This window comes from Centruroides sculpturatus, unplaced genomic scaffold (assembly GCF_000671375.1).
Source record: "Centruroides sculpturatus isolate CEXI.00-Female unplaced genomic scaffold, Cexi_2.0 scaffold897, whole genome shotgun sequence".
NCBI classification, from domain to species: Eukaryota; Metazoa; Arthropoda; class Arachnida; order Scorpiones; family Buthidae; genus Centruroides; species Centruroides sculpturatus.
The window spans coordinates 126920-151288 of NW_019385074.1; the positions used below are offsets into that span (position 1 = coordinate 126920).

The following is a 24369-nucleotide window of genomic DNA, read 5'->3' on the forward strand; positions in this document are numbered from 1 at the left end:
TTCCTTGTGAAAAATTAATTCATAGGTTTAATTTGTCACAAGAAAGATGTTTCCTCTGTTGTGAACTCCACAATGGAAAATCTTCCCCAAAATGATGACTTTTCAAGCCAACTAGAAAATAAAATATGGAAGAGGGTATAATATCTATAATTGCATCAGCATTCTTTTATGTGATTTTATAACAACATCCTGATATACCTTTAATTAATGATATAAAATTAAGAATTAATTTATAACGTTGCTCTTAATAATGCCCTTATGTAATAACTCTTATTAATGCTTTTACATATAGTTCTATATAATAATGGTGTTATTAATGCCCTTATAAGTAATGCTTTTAAATATTAATAATTTAATATATTTAATATTAATAAAGTAATGCTTCTAATTAATGCTCTTATATAATATTGCTCTATATAATAATGATCTTATTAATTCTTTTATAAAGTAATGCTCTTATACAAGGTGATCCGAATGGGATATTCGGTATTATTTCCATAAAATTCTGTAATTCTGGGCAAATTTTACAAACAGTTCGGGAACAAATGACCCTATCTATGGGCAATCCTGATTCTCAAATAGTATTTTCATAAACTCTTCAATAACTCCGGAATTTATTTATATTTTTTTATGAATATTTATAAAGAATATTTCAATGTGTCCAACATCTACCATTAAATCATTATTATTCTAGAATTAATAAAACTAAATAGATCTTGCATAAGAAAGATTAAAAGAAAAAGATATATGATTCGGAATTGATAAAAATTATATTATTCTGATAAAGGAATATCTAAACCTAATGTTTTGTAAGCGAATCAACACATGAAATTGACAATTTTATTTTAATAATTTACATTTGTCTGTTGACAACGTTAGCTTAGTTCTCCTTTGCTGAAAGAATTGGTTGAATTGATTAAATAAGTGAATAATGTTTCCGGGGAGGATACCTCCCGGAAAAACTCTTTGGGAAATGGTCCCTATTTAGATGTTAAACACGCGAAAAAAATCATTCTAAATTTGTTTAGAGACTAAAAAACTCACGAATTTTCTACTTTCTGAATTCCATGCGTAAAGTCAAAACATTGTTAATTGTTTCTAGAAAACATAATTTTCAAGTTTAAAATGAAAATTAATTAATTTACACTATTTTCATTAATCCTTTTGATTCCATTGTCCTGCTCGTTGTTACGTACGGTCAGACCATCAATGGAAATGATTGATAGTCTGTATGAAGTCTTTCAATTCCAAGGTGTGTTTTCTTGTGTTGTGTTTTACACTGATGATTACTATCTGATTAGTTGTTGATGCACTTGATTCTAGAAAGAGAGCGACCAAGAAGAGTCTTCGATGGTGTTTCGCGTTCAGTTTCGTCTTTTTCCTTCTTTTTCTCCTCCTAATCCATCAGTGGACCACTGAACTCTGATCGTGGGTTCGCATCTCGCCTACGTGGAGTTTACCGGTTTGTTTTCAGGTTTATATACTTAGGGCTTGTTTACCATAAGTCCTCCCAGGAGGCATCGCCAGCTAATCTATTTTCTTTTATTCTTTTAGCCAACATCGTTATATTATGCAAATTCTATAAGAAAAATATTTTAAAAAAATTAAAATTTTTACTAAATAATTAATTTCTTCAATTGAATTTTTTTTATCGTTTAAAGAAATCAGAACGTTCGTTATGGGGGGTTTGGCACTCGGTAAAATTGGCTGAAATTTTAGTATGTTACAGAACGTAAGAAACTGATGAAAAATTTCAATGTAGTATACACGAAGCTTAGAAATGGCTAGTGTTTTTGTTACAGCCGTTCCCGACTAATTATCTCAAAAATAATAGGCCAATCACTGTAGATAAAAACTTATGTAAAAACCTTTTAATCTATTTCGAAGTATCAAATAGGATCACAGAACAGGCCGTTAAATATGACAAATAAATGCTTTGCTGCACAACACACACGGGTAGAGTACCTTGTTGCATAACACGAATGCATTATAGGAGAATGGTTATATGTCGGTGAGGTTAACAACGATATAAAAATGACCCGATTTAATAGAACATATCAAAATTCCGCTAAATAAAACAGCAAACAACGTTAACCTAAACATGAGCACACATCCAATCAAGGGCTAGCGAAAATCCCCCGCAGATAGGTTAATGACAAATTAAGGTATGATATAAAGTAGCTGGGAGCTAATTATAAAACTATTTCACAATTTTGTAATTAGTTAGAGGAGAATTATAATTATAAAATAGTAAGAAGGCAGTTTTATAATTTCAGATTTATTTATTTTAATTAACTTCATACTTTCGTAACATTATTGTAATTGTACAGTAATTCTACAATTTAATAAAGAATAAAATTCAATACAAAGTTATACAATGTTTCTTTAATATTTACTATTTAAATATTAAACATATATATACAAAAACCTGTTTAAAACGGACTTCTGCAAAACCGTAACCAACCTAAATGGAAAATAAATGTGTACGTAACGATTTTCTATGTAAAATAGTATTAGTTTAACCCATTTCGTTCGATATTACACTTTAGAATTCTTTATTTTTGCATTCATTAATTCAAAAATTAATCTTCAAATTATAAATATTAAATTAAAACTATTTAAAATATTTAACCATATTTTTCATTTCAGAGATCGTTTAGTTTCTGAAATTCAACATGACAAATAACACAACTATTTTTCAAACTATTTTCAATATAACATCACCTTTATTGGTGGAAAATTCCTCCTCTAACTTCACAATTGATGATCATGAACACAGTTATGGGCCAGAAGTTCCTAAATTAGCTAAAGATATTTTAATTATCCTGACAGTCATAATAATAATGATGTCAATGGGTGCTGACATTTGTTGGGGTCAGGTAAGCACAATAATTCTATTAGCTGTGTTTATCAATAGTCTGTAATATGAATTTCTTTACTGATTTATATAGATTTGGAACCATGTACGAAGACCAATCGCAGTATTGATTGGAATATTTTGTCAATTTATAGTTATGCCTTTATCAGGGTATACCTATAAACACATCTTTCAACTGGAAGCGGAAGTAGCAACCGGATTACTTATTATATCATGTACTCCTGGTGGAATTCTATCAAATATTTTCACTTATTACTTAAATGGTGATGTATCTTTGAGGTAAATTTATATATTTTTAATGTTTATTTTGTATTTCGATTGTTAAATATAGTTTTAATGTGTAAAAACTGTAATTTTTAGTGTCAGCATGACTACAATATCGACTGTTTTAGCATTAGGAATGATGCCTTTGAATGTCTGGTTATATGCAACTAGAGAAGCGAGTCACTTAGTTATACCTTTTGGCAATATGGCATTGTCATTAGTGATGATAACTTCTCCCGCTCTTGTGGGTATGATCATAAGATGGAAATTTCCACGTGCATCTGTTTACATCACAAAAGTAATTAATGCATTTCTTAGAATAAGACTTTTAAAGCATTTTTTAAATATAAATGGGTTAGTATTAGATAAATTAATATTTAATTTTTCTCTTACAGTGGGGTAGCGCAATAGGTTTCTTAATCTTCATCACTTCATTCTTAATAGAATTGATATCTTTTAGACACGTCGTTCATCAGATACCATTAAAATTAATAATTACTACAATTCTAATGCCAACCACAGGTATTATAGCGGGTTATCTGATAGGTTTTCTTTGTAAAAGATCAAATTCAATAAGCACAACCATCGCGGTTGAAAGTGGAATACAGAACGTACCTGTTGCAATTAGCATTATTTCACTATCTTTTGATATTACAGTAAGTTAATTATTAATATAATAATTTTTAATGANTTATCCGAAAGAATTCCAGTCGGCCTAAAGTATAATTTTTATTTGTTTTTATATTTTTCAATGTATTTATTTCGTTTGTAAAACATAAAGAAATCATTTTTAACGATACAATAGCCACGATTATTATTTTAAAAAGTTTACGTTAGGTTTAACATCGACGAAAATTCAACGCGAAGCGACACGCAACGGAGAAAACTTTCAACACGGGATAGGTTAATATATTTTTTCGTACATAATCGGTTATCCGTAAAATAAGTTATCCGAACAACACTAGTCCCCAATTGATTCGGATAAACGACGCTCTACTGTACTTGGCCAGCAATTTATTGTTAAAATAAAATTAATTTAATTTAAATTTATAAAAACATTTAATAATTAATACAGCCTTATTGTTAAAATGAAATTAAGATTTGTGATCTGAAATAATTCCATTCAACAAATTTTTATTTGCAATTTTAATTTAATCGACATCTGAAATTAATTTTGTGATCAGTATGGCCCAAACCACTACTACAGTACTTATTTTTAATGTTTATTTCGTATTTGGATTGTTAAATATAGTTTTAATGTGTGAAAATTGTAATTTTTAGTGTCAGCATGACTACAATATCTACTGTTTTAGCATTAGGAATGATGCCTTTGAACGTCTGGTTATACTCAGGTCAGATAGCAAATCAGTTAGTTATACCTTTTGGCAATATGGCATTGTCATTAGTGATGATAACTTCTCCCGCTCTTGTGGGTATGATCATACGATGGAAATTTCCACGTGCATCTGTTTACATCACAAAAGTAAATAAAGCAATTCTTAGAATAAGATTTGTAAAGTAATCTTTAAGTATAAATGAGTTATCATTAGATAAATTATCATTTAATTTTTCTCTTACAGTGGGGTAGCGCTCTTGGTTTAGGCATCTTTCTTCTATCATTTGTATTAGAATTAATTTCGTTTCAACGGATAATTCATGAACTTACTTTCATACTAATTCTTACGACAGTTCTTATGCCCTTAACTGGTGTTGTAATGGGATATTTTTTAAGTTTTTTGTGTAGAAGAAACCGTGCCATCTGCACCACTATCGCAATTGAAAGTGGAATTCAAAACGTACCAGTGGCAATTAGTGTCATTTCATTGTCTTTCGATACAGTAGTAAGTTTCAAAACTAAATTATTTTTGACATAACATATGAAATTTTAATTAAAAATTTTAATTTTTCAGAAAAATATCAGTCTTGTTTTAGTCCCTTGGTTCTATCTAGTGTCTCAAGTTGCTATATGTGGTGCCTTATGTTTATTTTATCATATTATAGTACCGACTTTCAAACAGTAAGTGATATCAGATTAGAGTGAAAAAAAGATAAATAAAGTTAATTTTTAAAATATATTCTAGGAAATATAGTCCAATGATACCATTCATCTTCGTTCGAAAAACAGAACATACAAGACCAGAATCAAGAGAAAAAACTACTGCTTAATAACGTCAGGAAATTTAAAGTATACAAACTATTCTATAAGTCTTATTGTTTGTTACGAAGAAATTTTAAGCTTTCCCTTCAAAATTCCAACTACTTACGCGTTTAAAATTGGATTGGATTAGTTGGAATAAGGCAATGCAAAACTTGGATCATCTGCCATGAGAAAGGTTCCTCCAGGGAGTACTTTATATGAGAACTTTATAGAGAATTTTCAATAATTTCAATATATATTTCAAATATTCACGAATATTTCTGTATATTGCAAGTATAATTTGCAATTTCATTAAAAATTATGTATACGAACAAGTAATAAAATGAAATTAGCCCATTTTAATTAATAATTAATTAATTTATTTATTTATAAGAAAAAAGTAAAATATTAGAGAGGTTGAGGCGCACGTTTTAAACGTGTAAACGTGTACGTGTGACGTTCGGCGCCGCTTTCCCGTAAGCCTAAAAGTTTGACGATGGTGTTTGGAATGTCGAGCGTGATTCCACCGACTATCCAAACATCATTGTCAAACTTTTAGGCTTACGGGAAAGCGGCGCCGAACGTCACACGTACACGTTTACACGTTTAAAACGTGCGCCTCAACCTCTTTATTTTAAAGTTTAAAATAAACTTGAAATATTTTCTTATATTCAGAATTTGTTATGAAAATTAAGGAAAATTTCAGTCAGAAACAAAAATTTATAAATAGTTTATTGTCAATGAAACCACCGTAAAGAATAGAAACAAGGTAAACAGGATGTGGAAGGAAAGTCCTTATTTCCCGAAAATCATTTGAAATTTTCCTGATAAATCATCGTTTATCGTAAAAATTTCTAGATGAAATAATACACTTCACGTATCACATATTGCTCTGAGAGTTTGTCGATCCCAATATTTATGTGAACTGGAAGAAATTTAAATGAAAATAACGGAATAGGAACATTACCGGAAAAAAAAATACATGCTAGAAAAATAGAGATTTTCTTTCTTGTTTTAATATATTTCGGTCTAAAAAAATTTAAGAATAAAAACATTTTTTTTTTAAATCACCAATTCTTGAACACTTGGAATTGGATTTAAACTTGAAAGATCGTCTTTAAAAACATTGTTCCTTGGCCTTTTGTATTTTACTAACAATTGTCAACAATGCGTTAACTATGAGAACACAATTTCAATTGCGATTTGCAACACTTTTGTTTCATGTAACGATGTTTACAATAACGAAATCCGTATCTTTGTAGAAATTCCGTACACGTCAGCCCTCCCGCTAACTGTTGAGCATTGTCTTCACACGATGCTGTAAATAAAATAAATAAATTTATAAGTTAAAATATAAAAAATTATTGATTAGAATGATACCACAATGTACAAGATTCTTACATGGAGATTGCGAAGGTGTTGTTCTAGTGATAATTTCACGTGTTGTTCTTGAAATGTAAGGTGTGGTTCCTCTCCTGTCCGTTCGTCTGTAAACAAAATTAGGATGTCTCCCTGCATAAGTTGGTGTGTAATGAGTATAGTCAGGTATAATATTTTCTGTTTCTCCTACGCAACGACCATCTCTACAAACCTAATATATAAATCATTTATTTTTTCGTATTTAATTTAAGTATGTGATGCAATTTAATAATAATAGAAAGTATTTATCCTTCTAATGAATTCTCTTATCAAATAATAATAATGTTCTTGATACATCTATTACAAATATGATATCGATATCATGTATTATAGGGAAGTTCACGAGGCTCCTGCTGCTGTCTTAGCCAAAATATTATGACATCATCAGTATATTTCTCTGAGGAATCTCGTAAAATTCCCTGAAAGAAATTTTTATTGCTTTTAGTTAGCTATTTAATTAGAATTTATATTGCTTACTTGTCCATGACCACACGTAGAACCCTCGGCTGCCGGCCTAAACGACACACAAAATCCCGAAGAAGTGTCGTAACAAAATAGCTGAGCGCACACTCGAGCATCTTTCTAAATGTTCAAATTAATAATGTAAGTAATTCATAAGAAATATTATAGTAAATAAATCAGGTTATTAAAGAATATCTTTTGATTGTACTTACAAAGCAAGCGGTGGTTCCTCTATCCTTACGACATTGATCATCTAAAGACATTGTTGTTCCTGGTAGTACTCTTGATAGTATCTGGTTATCGTGTGGATAATTATATAAGCACACTGCTGTTTCACCTCTGAAAATATGGAAGAGTTCAATTTAAAATTTAAAATGAATTTTTTTTAAAAATATAATCAAGAATTTTGATTGTGGTTATGTAAATTACTTGAGGACAAACTTGTTTCTTTTATTTAAAATTTTACTGAAGATTGAATCTAAACTACAATTATCAATTATAAATATATTATCATGTATTACTTCTGTTATAAATCCTTAACTTACAAAATAATATCTAAATTCATAAATAGACATAGATTAGTTTCCTTTCGTCATTGATCAAACCGTACTTAAAGATAAGTTAAAATACGCATAAAAATGGGTAAAATTTTATTTTCTTAAATAATAAATTACATAAAACTAAGAAAAATATGAAACATCATCTTATCCCATTTCTAAGTCTTTAGTAGTTCTCAATGTTTAAGAACAAGTGGCACTAACTAATTGATATTGATGTCAGAAACAACTGCATTAGTTATTTGCGTGTACTTTTATAAGATTCTTTTCTTATTGTGTATGGATATAAGTCTATTTATGTAATTAATAAGGAAGGATGAAGGCAATGGCAAACCACTTCCTCAACTCTTGCCAAGAAAACTACATGGACAAGAAAAGACTTGTTCATGCAGTCACCAGGAGTCGACGACGACTTGATGGAACAAACAACATGTAATTAAACGAATTATTACTTTACTTACTGTAAAAAATGTTTAAATTGTTGAATACTACAGGCTGACCATTGAAACCCTCTATCCGTATGTCTCAAATCACTCATTATGAAACCATCTTCCCAAGGACAATTGCTTGCTCCCGGACCTCCTAGATAACTAGGAGGTTGCGAACCATCATGGACACAACCCAAACTGTAAAAAGTAATGTATAGTAAAACTTTAAAACGTTCGTAACGAATATAATAATAATTAATGATTATTAATAAATACTTACAGATGGCCAACTTCGTGTGCTGCAACTATGATGCCACTAAATCCCCCACTGTCTTCGATAATGGCAACACTATTGACTTTCTCTAATCTTTTATTCACTACACACGCACCTCCAACGTAAGCAAACCCTTTGTATGTATATAGAAAGTAATTTATATTTTAATATTAAATTCTATTAAAATTATTATATGCATTAAAACATAAAAGTAAAACAGAATTTTTAAATTTTCACTCCTTGTCTCCCAAATCGATCATCAAAAACTCTAAGTAAAATAAAATATACAAGTTATAGAAGGCGCGGGTTTAGGGAATTTAACACTTCCCGTTTGGGAAGAATTAAATAAAATTAAACAGAATATTGTATATAATTTATATTTATTTTATTATAAGATAATAATAGACTGCTGATAGAATTCCCTATATCGGTACAGAAAAATTAATTTACACAATTCATACACAATCCTGTATTTGCACTAAAAATACTGTAGGCGTAATCAGCTGCTTATTTACTGTACAGTACAATATTTACAATATATGCGTTACAGTATTCTAAATAGAGGTAGAAAGTCCTCCCGGGAGGCATCTACCCTTGACAGTTCACCCTTCTGTTGAGTTACTTTATTCCATTTATCTTATCATCTACCAATTAGACCGTAAAGGAAGAGTTTACTGTGTTATGCATGCTCATTAATAATTTAAAAATATAGAAGAGAGTTTGATTTCCATAGTTTTACATACTTTTTGATTCTTACAAATACGTTTATATATTAAATTTAGTTTAACATACTGTCGTATGCTGATAACAATAGTAATAGTAAGAGGGAGTATTTGACAAACAATACATTTATTTTTTATTAATTTAAAATAAGTTTTCGTTTTACAAAACAACGATCTGCCAAGTAAGGAATTAAGGATACCTCACAAAAGGACTTTCTCGGAAAACTGGCCATTATTTACCTATTAAATACGTGAATAAAACCTGGAAAACTCCACGTAACTAGCCTATTAGTCAGGTGTGAATCCATTCCAATGTTTTATCCACTCGGACACTGGTGAGCATGGTGAACCTTTGACGCATATTTGCACAACATTCTCTTATATATTGATAACCGAAGAATAATACATAAAGTAAGCTTACATACCCTTACATAGATGCATATAAAAATTGTATTTTTACACGTAAGAACTTATATAATTTTTAATATTTCTAAAGTGAATTTAAAAATAAAGCTAATTTGGTTAACTGATCCACTGTGTATATTCGGATTATTTTATAGTCAATGAGATTATATTATTAATACATTGATGCGGCTGAGAGATTAATTATATCGTTAATATGATAATTAAGTTATTATATACAACGTACTATTACATAATATATTAATTTAATGATGAAAATATAATGTCACGTACAGATTTGTTATTCTAAAGTGAGAAGTTTCGCAAGTTCAAGATTATTAAACTTTAATAAAAGTCTTATTTAATTTATCTTTAACATATTTTTACTATTATTCATTCTTAAAAGTACACACTGATAATTAATTACATAATATAAAATTATGAAAGAAAATTTAATTATTTAACGTCTTATAAAATTAAGTGTTAGATTGGATTAACTACAGGGGTATTAATCTATGCAATATTTTAATTGAGTAATTTAATTTGAATATTTAATTACAATAGATTTTCATCTTAAATAACTGAACGTTGCTCAAGTATTGAAGAAATTAATTACATTCGTTTATAAGGATTTTCATCTTCTTAATGTAATCGAGGAAGTTCTTTCAAATGTATTAATTTTTTCTCTTATTATTTTACTAAATTAATGGGTTACATTTGTACTTTTTTCACTCTTTCCGCCTAGTGGCACTGAGAAGGCCTTTCTTCCCATAACCTACATGGGTTCACTCAAGACCACAATGAAGATATCTGAGTGATGAGGAATGGAGCCCAATGTACCCAAGTCCAATACACAAAAATTTTTGAATGGACTCGGTCGTCAACCCTAATTTTTTAGTCTGGTCAGTAGCCGATACTTCAAATTACTAAAGTTTAAAATGGATGATGGCCCACTATTGGCAGAATGGATACACCTATAGACACTCTGCACTGGTCACGTGAAGTTTTCCGACTTTTCATCACGTGTGTTACATCTAAATAGGGACAGTTTCCTATAGAAAGTCCTCCTGAGAACAGCTTCCTTTTGGCATTCCATTTATGCAATACAAAATTCCAAGTATTTGAAAACGAAATTTACTTTAAAATATTTCGTTGTTTTGGGTATGTTTCAAGCGATACAATAACAATGAAAACTTGGAAATCGATCCAAATACATATATTTTTTGATTGAAACTTTTGAAACACGAATAACTCGAGCAACATAGACATTAAAAGAAGAATAAAACAATCCTCCTCCTCCCCATTGTAAGGTGAAAAGTATGCCTGACCAGAGTAACACGAAATTCAGGTTTGAAAATGCCGTTTTTAAAGTGAAACTAGTTTCATAATCATATCACGAATTGCTTTATAATGTGATATAAAATAAAGACATTTTGACTTGAACTGTTTACCGTGTGAAATAAACAGGTAAATGCTCACTTTCCTTATTGCTTTCTCTCGCTTTCACGAGAAAGTCTGATGAGGAAATTCTTGCAAATCGTATGGATTTGAAATTTATTTAAAGGTTAATCCCACCTTTTACTACATTATTTTTTATTTTTTTGAAATTCATTCTATTGTTAAGGAGATAAAAGATAAATTTCATGGTTCAATAATATAGAAATTTTTATATTTAATTCATTTTTTTTTCCGGCAAGGAATGATGTTAAATGAATCATGACTGAGTGAATTACAATGAAAAATCATCTGAAAAATCATAAATAATGTTTACAAGGTGAATGACTGTGACGACTTTAAACGAGGAAGAAACTAAAATTTTATTATAGATAAAAGTATAGAAAAATTTTTGTTTTTTTTTTAGGAATTCAACAATCATCAGTATAAAGGATAATTTACGATATATTCGAATAAATTATACTAGAGATATGATCTGTAATAGATTTTCTTCGTAATTCATTTCTGCACGCTCGATATCTCTGTTGATATCGAAAATTGTAAGATATATTAGGTTATTTTTTGCTCCAGTGATCACTTTCTGTGAAGAAATCTTGTGTTTTAACTATATTAATAAAACGTAAATCCTTGAGATTAATGCATCAGAATTTATGTTAAATATAATCGCTAATTCACCGATGAAAAATTGATTATTTAGAAAATGACATGTAAATATCAAATAAAATAAAATTACTCATTTAGTACAGTGTTTTGTATATTCTTTTCGCCTTGCATGTACAAATAAATCCCTTTCCAAAGCCCATCGTGGAAATACCTTTAAGGATTTCCATAAATTAATATAATTATATTGCATAAAACACAACGAAAACATTATTAACTTCAAAGACATGGAAGAGAGTTTTAAATATTGTTTATAATAATTAAATAAATTCTAAATTGTACGATACATACTTTTCCTTCCAATAAAGAATTTTTGAAGGAAAGTGTTCGTGCTTAAATAACAACAATCCTTTAATAAACTTTTTAAAGTTTTTTCTATATAAATTCCTAATGATTGAAACGTACACAATGAATTAATGTGACAATACATACTTATAAATTATGCCCATATTTGAAACAAATTTTACCATTGGTTCTGTTACTTAGAAGCAGTCGAAGTATGTGAGATCGTATTATGACTACGCTATTTAACTTTACTTGATCCTCGGTGACTAACGAGTAAATCAAGTTTATTTTAACTTGGCCAATGTAAGAATTACTTAACGTAATGTACTTACATGATAAATATATATATATATTTATTATTCTCCTTTATATATATATACGAATAATTAATGTGTCATAAGAAAAGAAAGGTTCTTACCAGCAGTTCCTCGACTACATCTTCCTCCATTGAACTGCCTCCTACACATGTCTAATTTAGTAATAACAACAGCCAAATCGAAAGTTGGTAAACGATCCTCTCTGTATAAATATTTTCCCATATCCGATAGTGCACCCGCTGCATCAACAGCATCATAATTTGGAGGACGAAGACGATTCTTCTCTAAATATGGTGTAGCATCTTTATCCTAAGAAAATATTTTTTATTAATTAAATTATGCTTTTAGCTTACATGTATTTTTTATTTATTTATTACCGATTAATAAATAAGTTCTTCTTACCTTTGCCACAACCATACCAGCTAAACTAATTTTGACTTTTGGATTGGCTAACACTTTATATCGTAAATCTACCTGACAAAATAAGAAAGTAATTTTGGAAAAAAATCATGAAAAAGTCGTTAATTTCATTTAAAAAAATTATGCTAAAAAGTTAGCTCACCCCATTCCAGAAACTAACGAAATAACGTTTTAATGCCCTACTATCGCTTCCGTGTAACAGAAAAGTATTATAATCAATAACCACTAAAACTTCGGGCCAAACTGTGGTAGGAGCTTTTCTTTTGGTTCTTCTACTCCTAATGGTCCAGTCCGAATTATTGGCATAACCCGCTTCTAATTCCACTGAAAATAATAATAATCACGACATCAATAATATATATTTTTTAAAATTTAATTCTGATAGAAATTAAAATATTACTGTAATCAGAATGTGATAAGGGGAAATTTTGTTTCCTTTTGTAAACGACATGGTTAACTGAAGATAGCGTCGGCAGATGGCGCTGCATGTCGTGAGTTGTTGAAGTGTTGCCGTCTTCATCGAGAAACATCTCATCATCAACGTAATTATCCTCAACGACAATTAATTGTTTCGGAATTGGTTTGATGACAAGATGATTACCAATTGTTCCTTCCTGTTTATATAAAAAAATATTCTATTAATTAATTAATCTGATTCTTCCTTATTATATTAATAAATAAGTAATTTAGCGTGTAAAAGATTACAAAAATTATTTCCGTGTCTAAAATTAAATTTTTTTTTTTTTTTTANCAGAATGGATACACCTATAGACACTCTGCACTGGTCACGTGAAGTTTTCCGACTTTTCATCACGTGTGTTACATCTAAATAGGGACAGTTTCCTATAGAAAGTAATTACCATTGTTTTAATATTATTTCTATCGTACCATTACTAAAAAATATTTTTTTTTTTAGGAAGCGCATTAAATTTACTGGAGTGAAATCAACCTTTAACTTATTTTTTTTCTATTTTTTTTATAATAATTTTATCTTCATTAAAACAAGAAATTGTTACTAAAATCCCTAATTATATTCTATTTTATTTTTAATGAATATAATTAAATGGAATGGGAATGCAATTTACCAATCGTAGACTTCCATCCTCCGCATGATTAACGAGTAGTGCCGCCATCTGGTTTTCATCATGATAACTAACGCCCATGTCGGAAATCGCATGTTCCTGTTCATTACAGGTCAAGAAACTGAGGATAAATTTAAAACTCTAATACAGTAAAAAGAAAAAAAAATTATGTCCCTATTTTTACCTGCGGTTCCATTTCTTTATATCGCAGTTCATTTCCTTTAGTTTCGGCCGCAAACAGTTTCATTGATTTTAACCGATCTTCCAATTCATGATTTCTCTTCAAGTTTAAATGGAAATTCTGCCCGAAAGCTGATAAGTGTACCCGTTTCGTATCATCGGAAGGAATCGAACGTTTAGATAAAGATCGTACGTGAACAACGTCGTATTCAGGTACTAGGAAAAAAGAAAAAAATAATTACAATAAAAAAAAATAATAAAACGGTACAGCATTAAATTATCCTACTTTACATTCTTATTATTAACACAATTTACATAAATTAAGCAATAGAAAGTTAGAGAATTGTTCGTAAATTTGATTAAAATTCAGGTGAAATTTCAACGAGAGAAAAAAAAAATTAATACATAAATGCATGAACGGTTCGAGCATGTTAAAGCTATTAGGCGCATGATTTAATAGGGAAAATATTGTTTAAAACTTTTACTTAAGATGAGGTTGGGCTCATGTTTATTAGCCTGAATAGAAAAGCATTTCGAGACAGTGAATGTTTATCTGGCATCCCATTTACCTCAATCTCTTAAGAATCAGGTCAACAGTTTCCTTCATTGCCAAGGACATTCCACCTTCTCGCCTAAAGAATTAACTGGTTGTTCGTTATCTAAGCGTTTAAATGGTGAAGAAAAACGCGATATTAAACATAGGCCGACCTTTTTTTTTCATCTTCTTCTTCTAAGAAAAGTTATTTTTGGTTATAAATTAATTGCTGGTCTCCTTTTACGTTCTGGCTCAACAGCTCGAACCACGACACCAAAATTTTATTTCTTATTATTATAATTTATTTACAATTAATTTAATTGTGTTTAAGTAAAGGAATTCGCAGGAAATTTTACGTGTCTTTAAAAGTGAAGGGGCTCTATAGGTGTAGGCTAATTGAAACGAGGTCATATGAAGTTATAGCTATGCCCCAAATTGTTTTAAACGACATTTTATATTATTAAGGGCTATATTAATGCTTTTAATTGTTATCTATAACGTTATCGCCGTTAATTAATGATATTAAGATATTGATAATTGTACTATGTTGCTACCGTTTTGTAATTTGGAACCTTATCTCTTATCGATTGGTTCTTTTTGGGTTTACGTATGGAACGTAGGCCTATCGATGGTTTAAATGTGTAAAAAAAGGCGTTTTTTAACATATAAGTGAATTGGGAAATAGGTGACAGTCGATGACAACGACCGTCTACTAAACAATTGTCCTTGATTTTTGACTGATCATTCACCCAAAGTATTACTTAGCATAGATATTTATCGCTCTTACCAGTTTCCCTTCTTCGGACATTCAACTAAAAATGTTTATTTTAAATAAATCAATCAATAAACTTAATTCCAATCTAGAGATAATCAATAATAAAATTATATATAAAATTCTCTTAAGTGAATTAAACTTTTAATTATATATGCCTATTTAGATCTAACTTAAGTAAGTATACTTCATATATTTCACAGTTTAAAATATATTCAATTTAATAAAGGAAGCTGAATGTAAAAACAATATAATATATTATAAATCTTATAATAATAAATATATATAATCCTATATCCATATTTACCATTGTTATGAAGATCTACATGGAAGATCTTCCTAAGTTCTTCTTGACTTAATCTCTCGTGAAACTAAAATTAATCATAATTAACTTAAATTTAAATAAGTTATTTATTATAATTTATTCTACAAATTAATAATAAAACATTAATTAATATAGAATGGCCTAAAAGTCAATTCACCGCCGCGATTTTTGCCAAGTTTGTACTGAATAAAACAGTAAAATCTTTACAGTAACTGACTTTTGGGCCACCCTGTATAAACAATTTTTTTTCTTTTTTTTTTAGAAGAATCGTTTAAAATATATTTATAATTCAGTTATACGTTTTAAAGCTTTTATTTCCTAATTTATATTAATAATAATAATTAAGAATATTATTAAAATATTTAATTTTTAATATATGGAATATAGCAGAACCCGCTTTACGACCTCTCGTTTTACAACCCCCCCTCTTATGACTGGTGTAAATTTTTTATTATGACTGCATAAACTGCTGAAGATAAAGTATTGCACTCTTTATTAGTTATATTTATTTTATTATATATAATTAAAACTAAATTACTAAGGACGTAATCTCCATTTATGACACTAAGTTTACATAACTACGATGGTTCGCTTTACGGCGGCTTTTAGTAGTTATATATATATAATTCTAGGGTGAAAATATACAATTTTCTATATTATTTAATTATTTTTAATTTCGCTTTTATTTTAAGGATAAAAAAAAATAATTTCTCAATAGTAATGACTCATTAAGTCAACCAAATAAATCGTAAAAATATATATATATATTTAATTTCCTAAATACAGATAAATTTATCTCTAATCTCATTTCTCCAAAGCATAAACATTCGTCATCCCTTTGTATGAAAATTGACCTCACTAACCCACTTGTTCGTCCGTGCAAGGTGTTGATTTTCTGCACGGGATTCAAAAAGCTCGCAAACGATCCTATAGGAGCACTAAATTTAACCAATTAAATGTCCGAAAATGTAGGTATATATTAAATGCATGCATACGTTATATCTAGTAATTATTTATAATTAGACCGGGTTTCTGGTTATCGACCAAGAGGAAGAAGTAACTAGGTTGATGGGAGAATCAAGACCAGAGCAATCAACTCACTCGCCAGACGTACAATATTGTTTGACCACGCTTATAAACGATATTCATTGTTTCAATTTCTATTAATAATTTAACTCTTCAGATGCTGTAGAGTAATTTATTAATAAATACTTCAACAATATATGCTCCTGATATCAATAAATAAGAGTATTAATTTTCTAAGGTCATTGACAGGAAAATAGAAAAGGCAAAAATGATAGAGATGGGGTCATAGATTGATAAACTTTTTACGAGTTATCAGTTATTAAATTTCGTTATTTTTTTAAAAATTATTATTTTATTAAAGAACTTGACCTACTGGCGTACTACTTTAAGTAAAATTAAATATTTTTATTTGGAGGATAATGAGAAAATACTTACCTTTTCAAATTTGGATTCGCCACATATCCACAAGGTGGCAAGACCAAAAAATATGACAGCAAAGGACATCGGTCAATATAAGGGCCAGCAAAGGATAGGACGGACGGAAACGTGAATCCGTGCCGGCCGATATGGCTGACGAATTTTTATCAGGATTCAGGATTGCGATACGTGTTTGATAGGAATATAGCCCCGTAACCAAAGGGCGCTACAAATACCCGATATCTGTTGGAAATAAATACACACCTTTAATTATTTTTTAATATAACTTACCATAAGATAATGTTTAGATTAAACTCCGTTAATCCAAAATTATTCCTAACAGGCTGGTAGGGTCTATACCTGTAAAGGAAGGTGCCGACCTAACCAACTGTCCACCATCTCCTCCTGTGCTTGTTGCTTCCCCGTAGCGGGTTAGCAACTGGTCTACCACTGCCAGGTAGCACCACGCTACTCGGAGGAAGGGGAAGATGACCCACTTCTACCCCCTCCTTTCCTCGCCAATCGAGAAAGATTTTGGTCCACCCAACCAAGTAGGGCATGACGCGCCATAACTGACGTAAAGATCATTCGCTTTCCCTTCTTACATTTAAAGACGAAACGCATGATTTAATTGACCAATGTTTCTGTTTCTATCGGCTTTCTCACTACGAAAAAAACTTTTATTACCTTCCATAAACAAAATTCAAAGATTAACTATCCAAGTCATTTTTACCATATTCATATAGAACTACCCGTTACGTAGAGTATCGATTAATCGATTTTTAAATACAATTATTAATTATATTGAATGATAATCGATTATGATTACTATCAAATGTAAGAAATTATCGATTGCATAGAATTATAATCGATTATGTGGAACTATCGATCAAAGTCAAACAAATTATAGAATATTTCCTTCTTTAATTTACTCAAATTTAAATCAATCGATTCCTTTATAGTCTAATTGTAATCCACATATTATATTAAACACATCGCAGTGGGGGCGCGTCAATCGATGTTTAGCAGTTCTTGGTAGCGCCACCTGAGAGCACAATCGGAAGAAATTCCGTATTTTTTATTTATTTATTTTTTTTAATTCCCCATCAAAAAATAGGACAATAATAAGTTGAGGTTTTTATTAAGCGGTAGTTACACTTATTAACTAAATATACAAAACATAAAATGTCTAGCGATACGCTTCTTTGTTTCTGGTATATTTCTTTTTATTTTTTTAAATCGGGACAAAAATTTCCCGATAAGAAGGCTTTGGAGCGTAAAACAATTAAAAAATTCAATTTTATCATATTTCCTACCTCTTTTGATAAGCTCATTATCGAAATAAAATAACAATAAAAAAAAACCTGGAAGTGTTTTTCTCATTTGAATCTTTTCTTTGTTCATTGACCATTAATTAGAAAATGCTAATAATAAAATAATTTAATTTAAAATTCGGACATTGTTATTTATAAACCAGGTTAAACTAGATTTGAAATTAACGGTTTCTGCTTAATTTACTCTAAAAATTATTCTTTTAAATGTGGATACAAATATACTTAACTCATTTACAAGTTAACTTCATTGTACATTGTTTAAATAAATAAATAATAGAAAGTTTTTAAATACTAAACGACTTTTTCTGTTAAATCAAGAACTGAAAAACGTTAATTAATTATTAAAATCTTATTAAAATTAATTTTATAATTAATAAAAGCATAAGACGGGTTATTGCACTTATAAATGTACATTATTTAAATTTTCTATAAAAATATAAATAATATTAAAAATTAATTTTAAAACTTTTTTTTTATTTTACAATTTATAACGTAAAAGCTTTTTTATTATGCTATGATCACAGCCGAATTTAGACTTGTGGCCTTAAGCTATAGAGTATAAAAGAAGCACTTCTCCTTCCCCAAATAATAATAAATTAATCAATGTAAGCCCAAAGATATGAGCCTCGTAGCTCGAGGCCTTAAGCTGTAGCCTCCTAGCGTGAGGCCCTAGGCTGTAGACTCCAGGCATGAGGCTCTTGACACTAGTTTGTTTAGCTTATATATAAATACAGTTATAACCATAATTAGATCAGTTATTGCTCTCCTAAATGCACATTATTATTATTATTAATAAAAAATAAAAAATACATAGAAATATATTATAGTAAAATATTATAAACGAATTTTAAAAATTTTATAAAGAAAAAATTTAAATATTTTTCTAAAATTCTATTTTAAGAAATAATTAATCTCTCCCAAATGCCATTCTACAGTATTACAGATGATAAATTATACAAGAAATTCTGGTTTTTATTCACTAGAAACCGATATTCAATACGAAGATTTATTTTTGATTCAAACATTAAAAATTGTCTTGTTTTTCCTTGTTAGAATTCGTACTATTATATCCAAACCTGTATACTTCATTGCTTTTTAAATGGAAAAGTGATGTGACAACGTTTGTGAGAGTGGACAAAAGGGGACAGTGAATTGAATAGAGTCACTCAGGGATAGTCTCGGCGTGGTTCTTAGACAAAACCCATTAATAGTATATTATTGCTAAAAAATCGTGTCATCCAGTGAATCAGTCATGCGATCGAAACAATAACATGAAATTTCCGCTGTTTGTCTATACGTTTGCATTGATTATCATACGTGTAGATATTGAATTGCGATAAGATTTTACTTTCTGTTTGTCAACACCACCATTTGGCGAAAATAGGGGAATTTTTCGCTTTTGCCTTCACCTTTGACCTGGAGTTGAAAGGCTGTTTCGCTTCTAATTAAACACTTCGTGTATTAAGTGACGTCAATAACATCAACAACACCTGCATAACTTTTATTTCAGCCATAAAAATAACAAGGATAACAAAATTATTTGGCAAAGAGTAATCAAGTCGTGCATGCATTTAATTGTTGTAAACTTTTAAATTGCGCATAAAATTCATGAATTTAAACATAATTTACTTAAATTTGTTTTTGAATCTGACCCAAAAATCTCCTTTTTTTCTTCTTTTTATAATAATAATAATAATAATAATGATTCAAATATTTTAAAATGCCAAGTATTTATTCACCATTTTATAATACTTCTAACATCTTTTCTTACATAACTACTGAAAGTTTAAAAAAACTAACCAATAAAATGCTATTTTAAGTATAAAATTATCGTTAAAATTGTTATATTTATTCTCGGCTTCTATCATTACAGTTATTTTTTCGAATAATTATTATTTCTTTCAAACTAATTCATTATTATGCAATATAATTACCACTTCTATTGTTTAAGTAATTGTTTAGAATAATAAAATATTGGCATATAAAAAAAAAATTGATTTTAAGAAGAAAAAAATCTCTTTGGTTGCTTAACACGTAAAATTTTCTCATAATAAAATAAATAAAACTCGTTAAAAAAAAATATTTAAATATTCCCATCCGGTGACGACACAACCGGACTTGACACTTTACTGGATGACGTCGCGAAAAGAATTGGCAGAGAGTCAAAACTTCGTTTTCAAATAATTTAAAATAAATGTTTTTTAAAACATTTTTAACAGGAAATAAAATAATTTCGAGTTTATCGATCTAATTTTCCCTCAGTAAACTGGTTTTAATTTTACTGTAAATCATTAGATAAACGACATTATTAAAATTATTATAATTTGAATAAAATCTATTATAATTGCTAATATTTTAAATCATTATTAACAATTGAAGGATTTTTATTATTTATTTTTTAAATCTTTCTGCTTTCTATGCACCTTTTTGTGAACCCATTATAGGTTCGACCAGGCCCACAATGGGACCTATCAGGTGAAAGACGGGGGCCTGGTACATTCAAATAGACTGTGCACGAAAAGCTCCCGAGGTTCCTGATCTGAATCCTTACCCAGATCCATTTAAAACATTGTCTAGTACCATTATCATTTCAGTCGTCTCCCATTATGAGTTCAACCAGGCTCACAATCAGAACAGGCAGAATGGAGAGAACAAGCACAAAATTACTGTTTTTAGCCTTATCTAACAGGCCCTTCCAATGAGTGTAAAGCCTAAGCATAGCCTAATAACATAGGCCCTAAAACTGTAACCATTTAGCTCATGCCTAAATCGGACACTAAGTAACGTACAGGGCTTAGTTCAATCTACTCACGTAGACCTATTAAGTGGAAAATCAGAATGGCAGGAAGGACAAGTTGATTAAGGCGTCAGTCAACCTACAAGCTGACAGACTTGCGATCGAATCCGGGCCCCAGAAAATCTTCATAGAGGTGATCAGTTTCATTTATGTTCGGTCCCTGACGTAACATTGTGGGCCTGACCGAACCCATGATGGCTATGGGGAAAAAGCTCTCTTAGTGTCCACAGTACAGCAAGAGTTAAAAATTTTAAGTTGGAGAAAGAACTTTTTTAAATATTTGTAAATTATGTTAATTGGAGGAATGGAATGAAAGAAGTCTTTTACAAGAATTTTAATGGTTGTTTCTACTTGTCCTTGATGATTAAAATGTGTTTTATAATTTCAAATGACATTTCATTTAACACCTTACTACGATAATTAACTTTTCGAGGATGTTTTTATGCAATTAATTATATGCATTTCCTGAATTATTTTAATGATATCTTGATGGCCATTAAGCGTAATATTTTTTCCCTTTCTTGAAGAAAAATTTAAATGAATGTATATTATAATGGAATATTAAAGAGCTTTTTTGGCATACGTTATTAAATTTAACTAAAGTAATTTTGATTTTTTAATGTCTGTCACTTTAACAGAAATTTATACAATAATTGTACAAACTTGCATCTTGAATTTGTACTCTAAAAGTTGTAAGAAACACGTTATAGGTGGTCATAAAATGCATTTTTGTATTAGGGTAATATCAGGAATTTATCAGTGAGCATTCAGATATATTTTCCACAATTTCTCTGATATCTAATAAATTTTAAAGTATTTAAACACGCAAACCCATTAAATAATATCATTTCTTACAATTACAACTTTCTCTTTGCATTTTATGAGTGCAATCAAAATTTTGAAGACTGATCTTCACAATTTTGTTCTATCACAATATCTGTAATTTCATCTGCAAACTGCATTAAACTAAGTTCAATTGTATGAAAATAACATATATTTTCGCTGGTGAAGTTGGAAAAAGTATGTTTAATGACATTATTTATCACATATTCAATAATTCAGTAAATACAGCTGTGATTACATCTTTTAAATATATTTTTCTAATTTTTAGCAATAATGTAACTCTGCTCTTACCAGGAAATTTCAAAGCTTTTATGCATACAAAACCATTAATAGACGGTGTTAATATTTAAACTTTGCAAATTTCTATCTTTATTTTTTCTTGCTCTACAGTTAAAATTCTGCAATCTGGAAAGTTAAGTCTTCCCAATGTAATCAAACAAACCCTTTGCAATGATATAAATTAGGCAGTATTAGGTAAATTAAACAAGCATTTATAGTATAAAAAATTAAAAATATATATACAAAATAACCTCCATATAAAGGTCATTTTAATGGTCTCATCAGTAGCCATTGTTCGCAAGTATGACTGATTTAAATAATATTTTAAATATTTATTTCCTGTTGTATCTGTATTTTATGATATTTTCTGAATTATATTTTTAAAAATTTCATATATATTTAAAATTGTTTAAAGAGCAGATTTTTTTGTAACAGAAAGTTACGAATATTTAAAAATAAAATAAAATAAATACAGGAAAATCGTTCTTATCGCGTGTGGCAACATTGTGCGATTGTGCTGCCATCTGGTAAGAATGAAACGAACGAACGAGGCCATTACACTTTTCCANTTCATTTTTGTTTATAGATTATTGTTGGTTTTTGGAGTCTGTTATTATTTTATGTACAAATGTATGTACTTCTTATGTATGTATTTTTGATTTAAATGAAATAAAAAGATAAAATGCATTTTGAATGATAAACCATGTTACATATTTAATAAATTTGGAACCGATCCCATTGAATTTGTATGAATTTGTATTAGAATAATTGATTCCTTATACGGCTTTTCGCTTTGCGGCCAAGTTTCGTGGAACGTATCTAGGCCGTAAAGCGAGGTATGGGAGCATATATATATATATATATATAATATATTAATACATAAAATACATATAAAAATTTGAAATTTGAAATTTTCCTTAATAGTCCAATCAGCGTAGAACGTATCAATCAATTTCCTTCTGCCTCATTCAGTTTAAATATTAAAAAAAAAAAAGTACTAACCAATCAGGATGGAGGTAATCAATTCACGTGATTAGCCCCGTACGTACATTAAAAAAAAAATTTAAAAAAAAAGTGTTTGAAAGGGAAACCTTGAACTTGCTATCGGAGGTTACTGATACTACAAGTTGATTTTGGCGCCAAAAATTAACTTGTTGTATCGGTCTGTGACCCGATGACTTCTTCCATGTCATACTATGTAGGTCACTTTCATTTTCCCACAGTATATGATACTAAAAACCAGTGATGACTGGTTAAACACTAGCATCATTTGCATGGAATGGGGACTATTCCACATCGATGTGAGAAAGATGCGACCAGAAGAGGTTATCACTTAATGACGTTATCACAGATTAGAATCAACCTAAATTGTTTAAAGGAGCCGAAATTTTTCTTGTATTTTTTTTCTTTTTTTTTTTGTGTGTGTGTGTGTAATTTTATCTTTAACACTAGAATGCGTGTATTAAAAATATATATATATTTATAGATCTACATAAAAATATTCGGGCGTACAGTTATTTTGTTTATGGGAGGATCTAGTAAATGACAAAACTTACCTGGCCAGGTGAGATCTTCGCTCGTAATGACCTGACGGTAGAGAACACGTGCAAAACAGTCGCCCTTGGAAGTGCTCACCTTATATACGTCTTTGCGGGGTCACGTGATTGTCGTGAGGAAAAACTGAAAGTGCCAGCAAATTCGTCATCAAAAAATCGGTGGGATGTTACTTATAAGAAAATTAACCAAAACATTAGAAATTTAGTGTAATTTATAATTATTTTTTCGTTTTATTTCGTTGTTCAATTATTTTTCTTTTTTTTTTCTTTTATGAAAATAAAATAAAGAAAAATTCAATGCTTATAATTGCAAGTACACAACACTTTTAACTGAGTATGAACTAAAATTCAAGCTTACGAAGCTTGAATTTTGGATCATACTCAGTTAAAAGTAGTCTCATACTTAGTCTCATGTATCCTCGGTTTCATGGACTATAATTTGTATAGAAAATTATAGACTCATACCTAAGAATATCCACACGACAGCCTTATATCTCGGAAATTTGTATCAGAAATTGTAACCTCATAATTAAAGATAGTCAT

The 24369-nt window shown here is 29.4% G+C and overlaps 2 protein-coding genes across 5 annotated transcripts; one reads left to right on the forward strand and one right to left on the reverse strand.

The window, feature by feature from the left end:
• Positions 1-2675: 2675 nt before the first annotated feature.
• On the forward strand, positions 2676-5403 carry LOC111634262 (solute carrier family 10 member 6-like). Its single transcript, XM_023378995.1, has 5 exons — positions 2676-2879; positions 2952-3157; positions 4424-4625; positions 4723-4983; positions 5053-5403. Exons 1-5 carry the CDS (start codon positions 2676-2678, stop codon positions 5161-5163), a joined length of 984 nt encoding a protein of 327 aa, XP_023234763.1. The 3' UTR covers positions 5164-5403.
• A 617-nt stretch (positions 5404-6020) lies between these two features.
• LOC111634271 (venom metalloproteinase 3-like) lies at positions 6021-23876 on the reverse strand. 4 transcript variants are annotated; one of them, XM_023379002.1, is made up of 15 exons: positions 23827-23876; positions 17036-17260; positions 15557-15620; positions 13947-14158; positions 13766-13861; positions 13081-13294; positions 12823-13004; positions 12663-12734; positions 12362-12569; positions 8426-8552; positions 8179-8343; positions 7373-7499; positions 7176-7280; positions 6681-6870; positions 6021-6597 (listed from the first exon to the last, which is right to left on the reverse strand). In XM_023379002.1, the coding sequence occupies exons 2-15, from the start codon at positions 17102-17104 to the stop codon at positions 6452-6454; spliced, it is 1977 nt and encodes a 658-aa protein (XP_023234770.1). In that variant the 5' UTR covers positions 17105-17260; positions 23827-23876; the 3' UTR covers positions 6021-6451. The 4 variants fall into 4 exon arrangements, with proteins under 4 accessions (XP_023234770.1, XP_023234771.1, XP_023234772.1 ...); XM_023379003.1 differs by lacking the exon at positions 23827-23876 and adding an exon at positions 20152-20200; XM_023379004.1 differs by lacking the exon at positions 23827-23876 and adding an exon at positions 17378-17412.
• Between the last annotated feature and the right edge of the window lie 493 nt (positions 23877-24369).

Excerpts from the sequence above, each read along its gene's own strand:
- LOC111634262 (XM_023378995.1), top strand. The coding sequence starts at position 2,676 with ATGACAAATAACACAACTATTTTTCAAACTATTTTCAATATAACATCA. Across the intron at positions 4,626-4,722 it reads CATCTGTTTACATCACAAAA|TGGGGTAGCGCTCTTGGTTT; the intron begins GTAAATAAAGCA and ends TTTCTCTTACAG. Across the intron at positions 4,984-5,052 it reads CATTGTCTTTCGATACAGTA|AAAAATATCAGTCTTGTTTT; the intron begins GTAAGTTTCAAA and ends TTAATTTTTCAG.
- LOC111634271 (XM_023379002.1), bottom strand. The coding sequence starts at position 17,104 with ATGTCCTTTGCTGTCATATTTTTTGGTCTTGCCACCTTGTGGATATGT. Across the intron at positions 13,295-13,765 it reads AGGATGGAAGTCTACGATTG|GAAGGAACAATTGGTAATCA; the intron begins GTAAATTGCATT and ends TTATATAAACAG. Across the intron at positions 6,871-7,175 it reads CTACGTGTGGTCATGGACAA|GTTTGTAGAGATGGTCGTTG; the intron begins GTAAGCAATATA and ends TTTATATATTAG.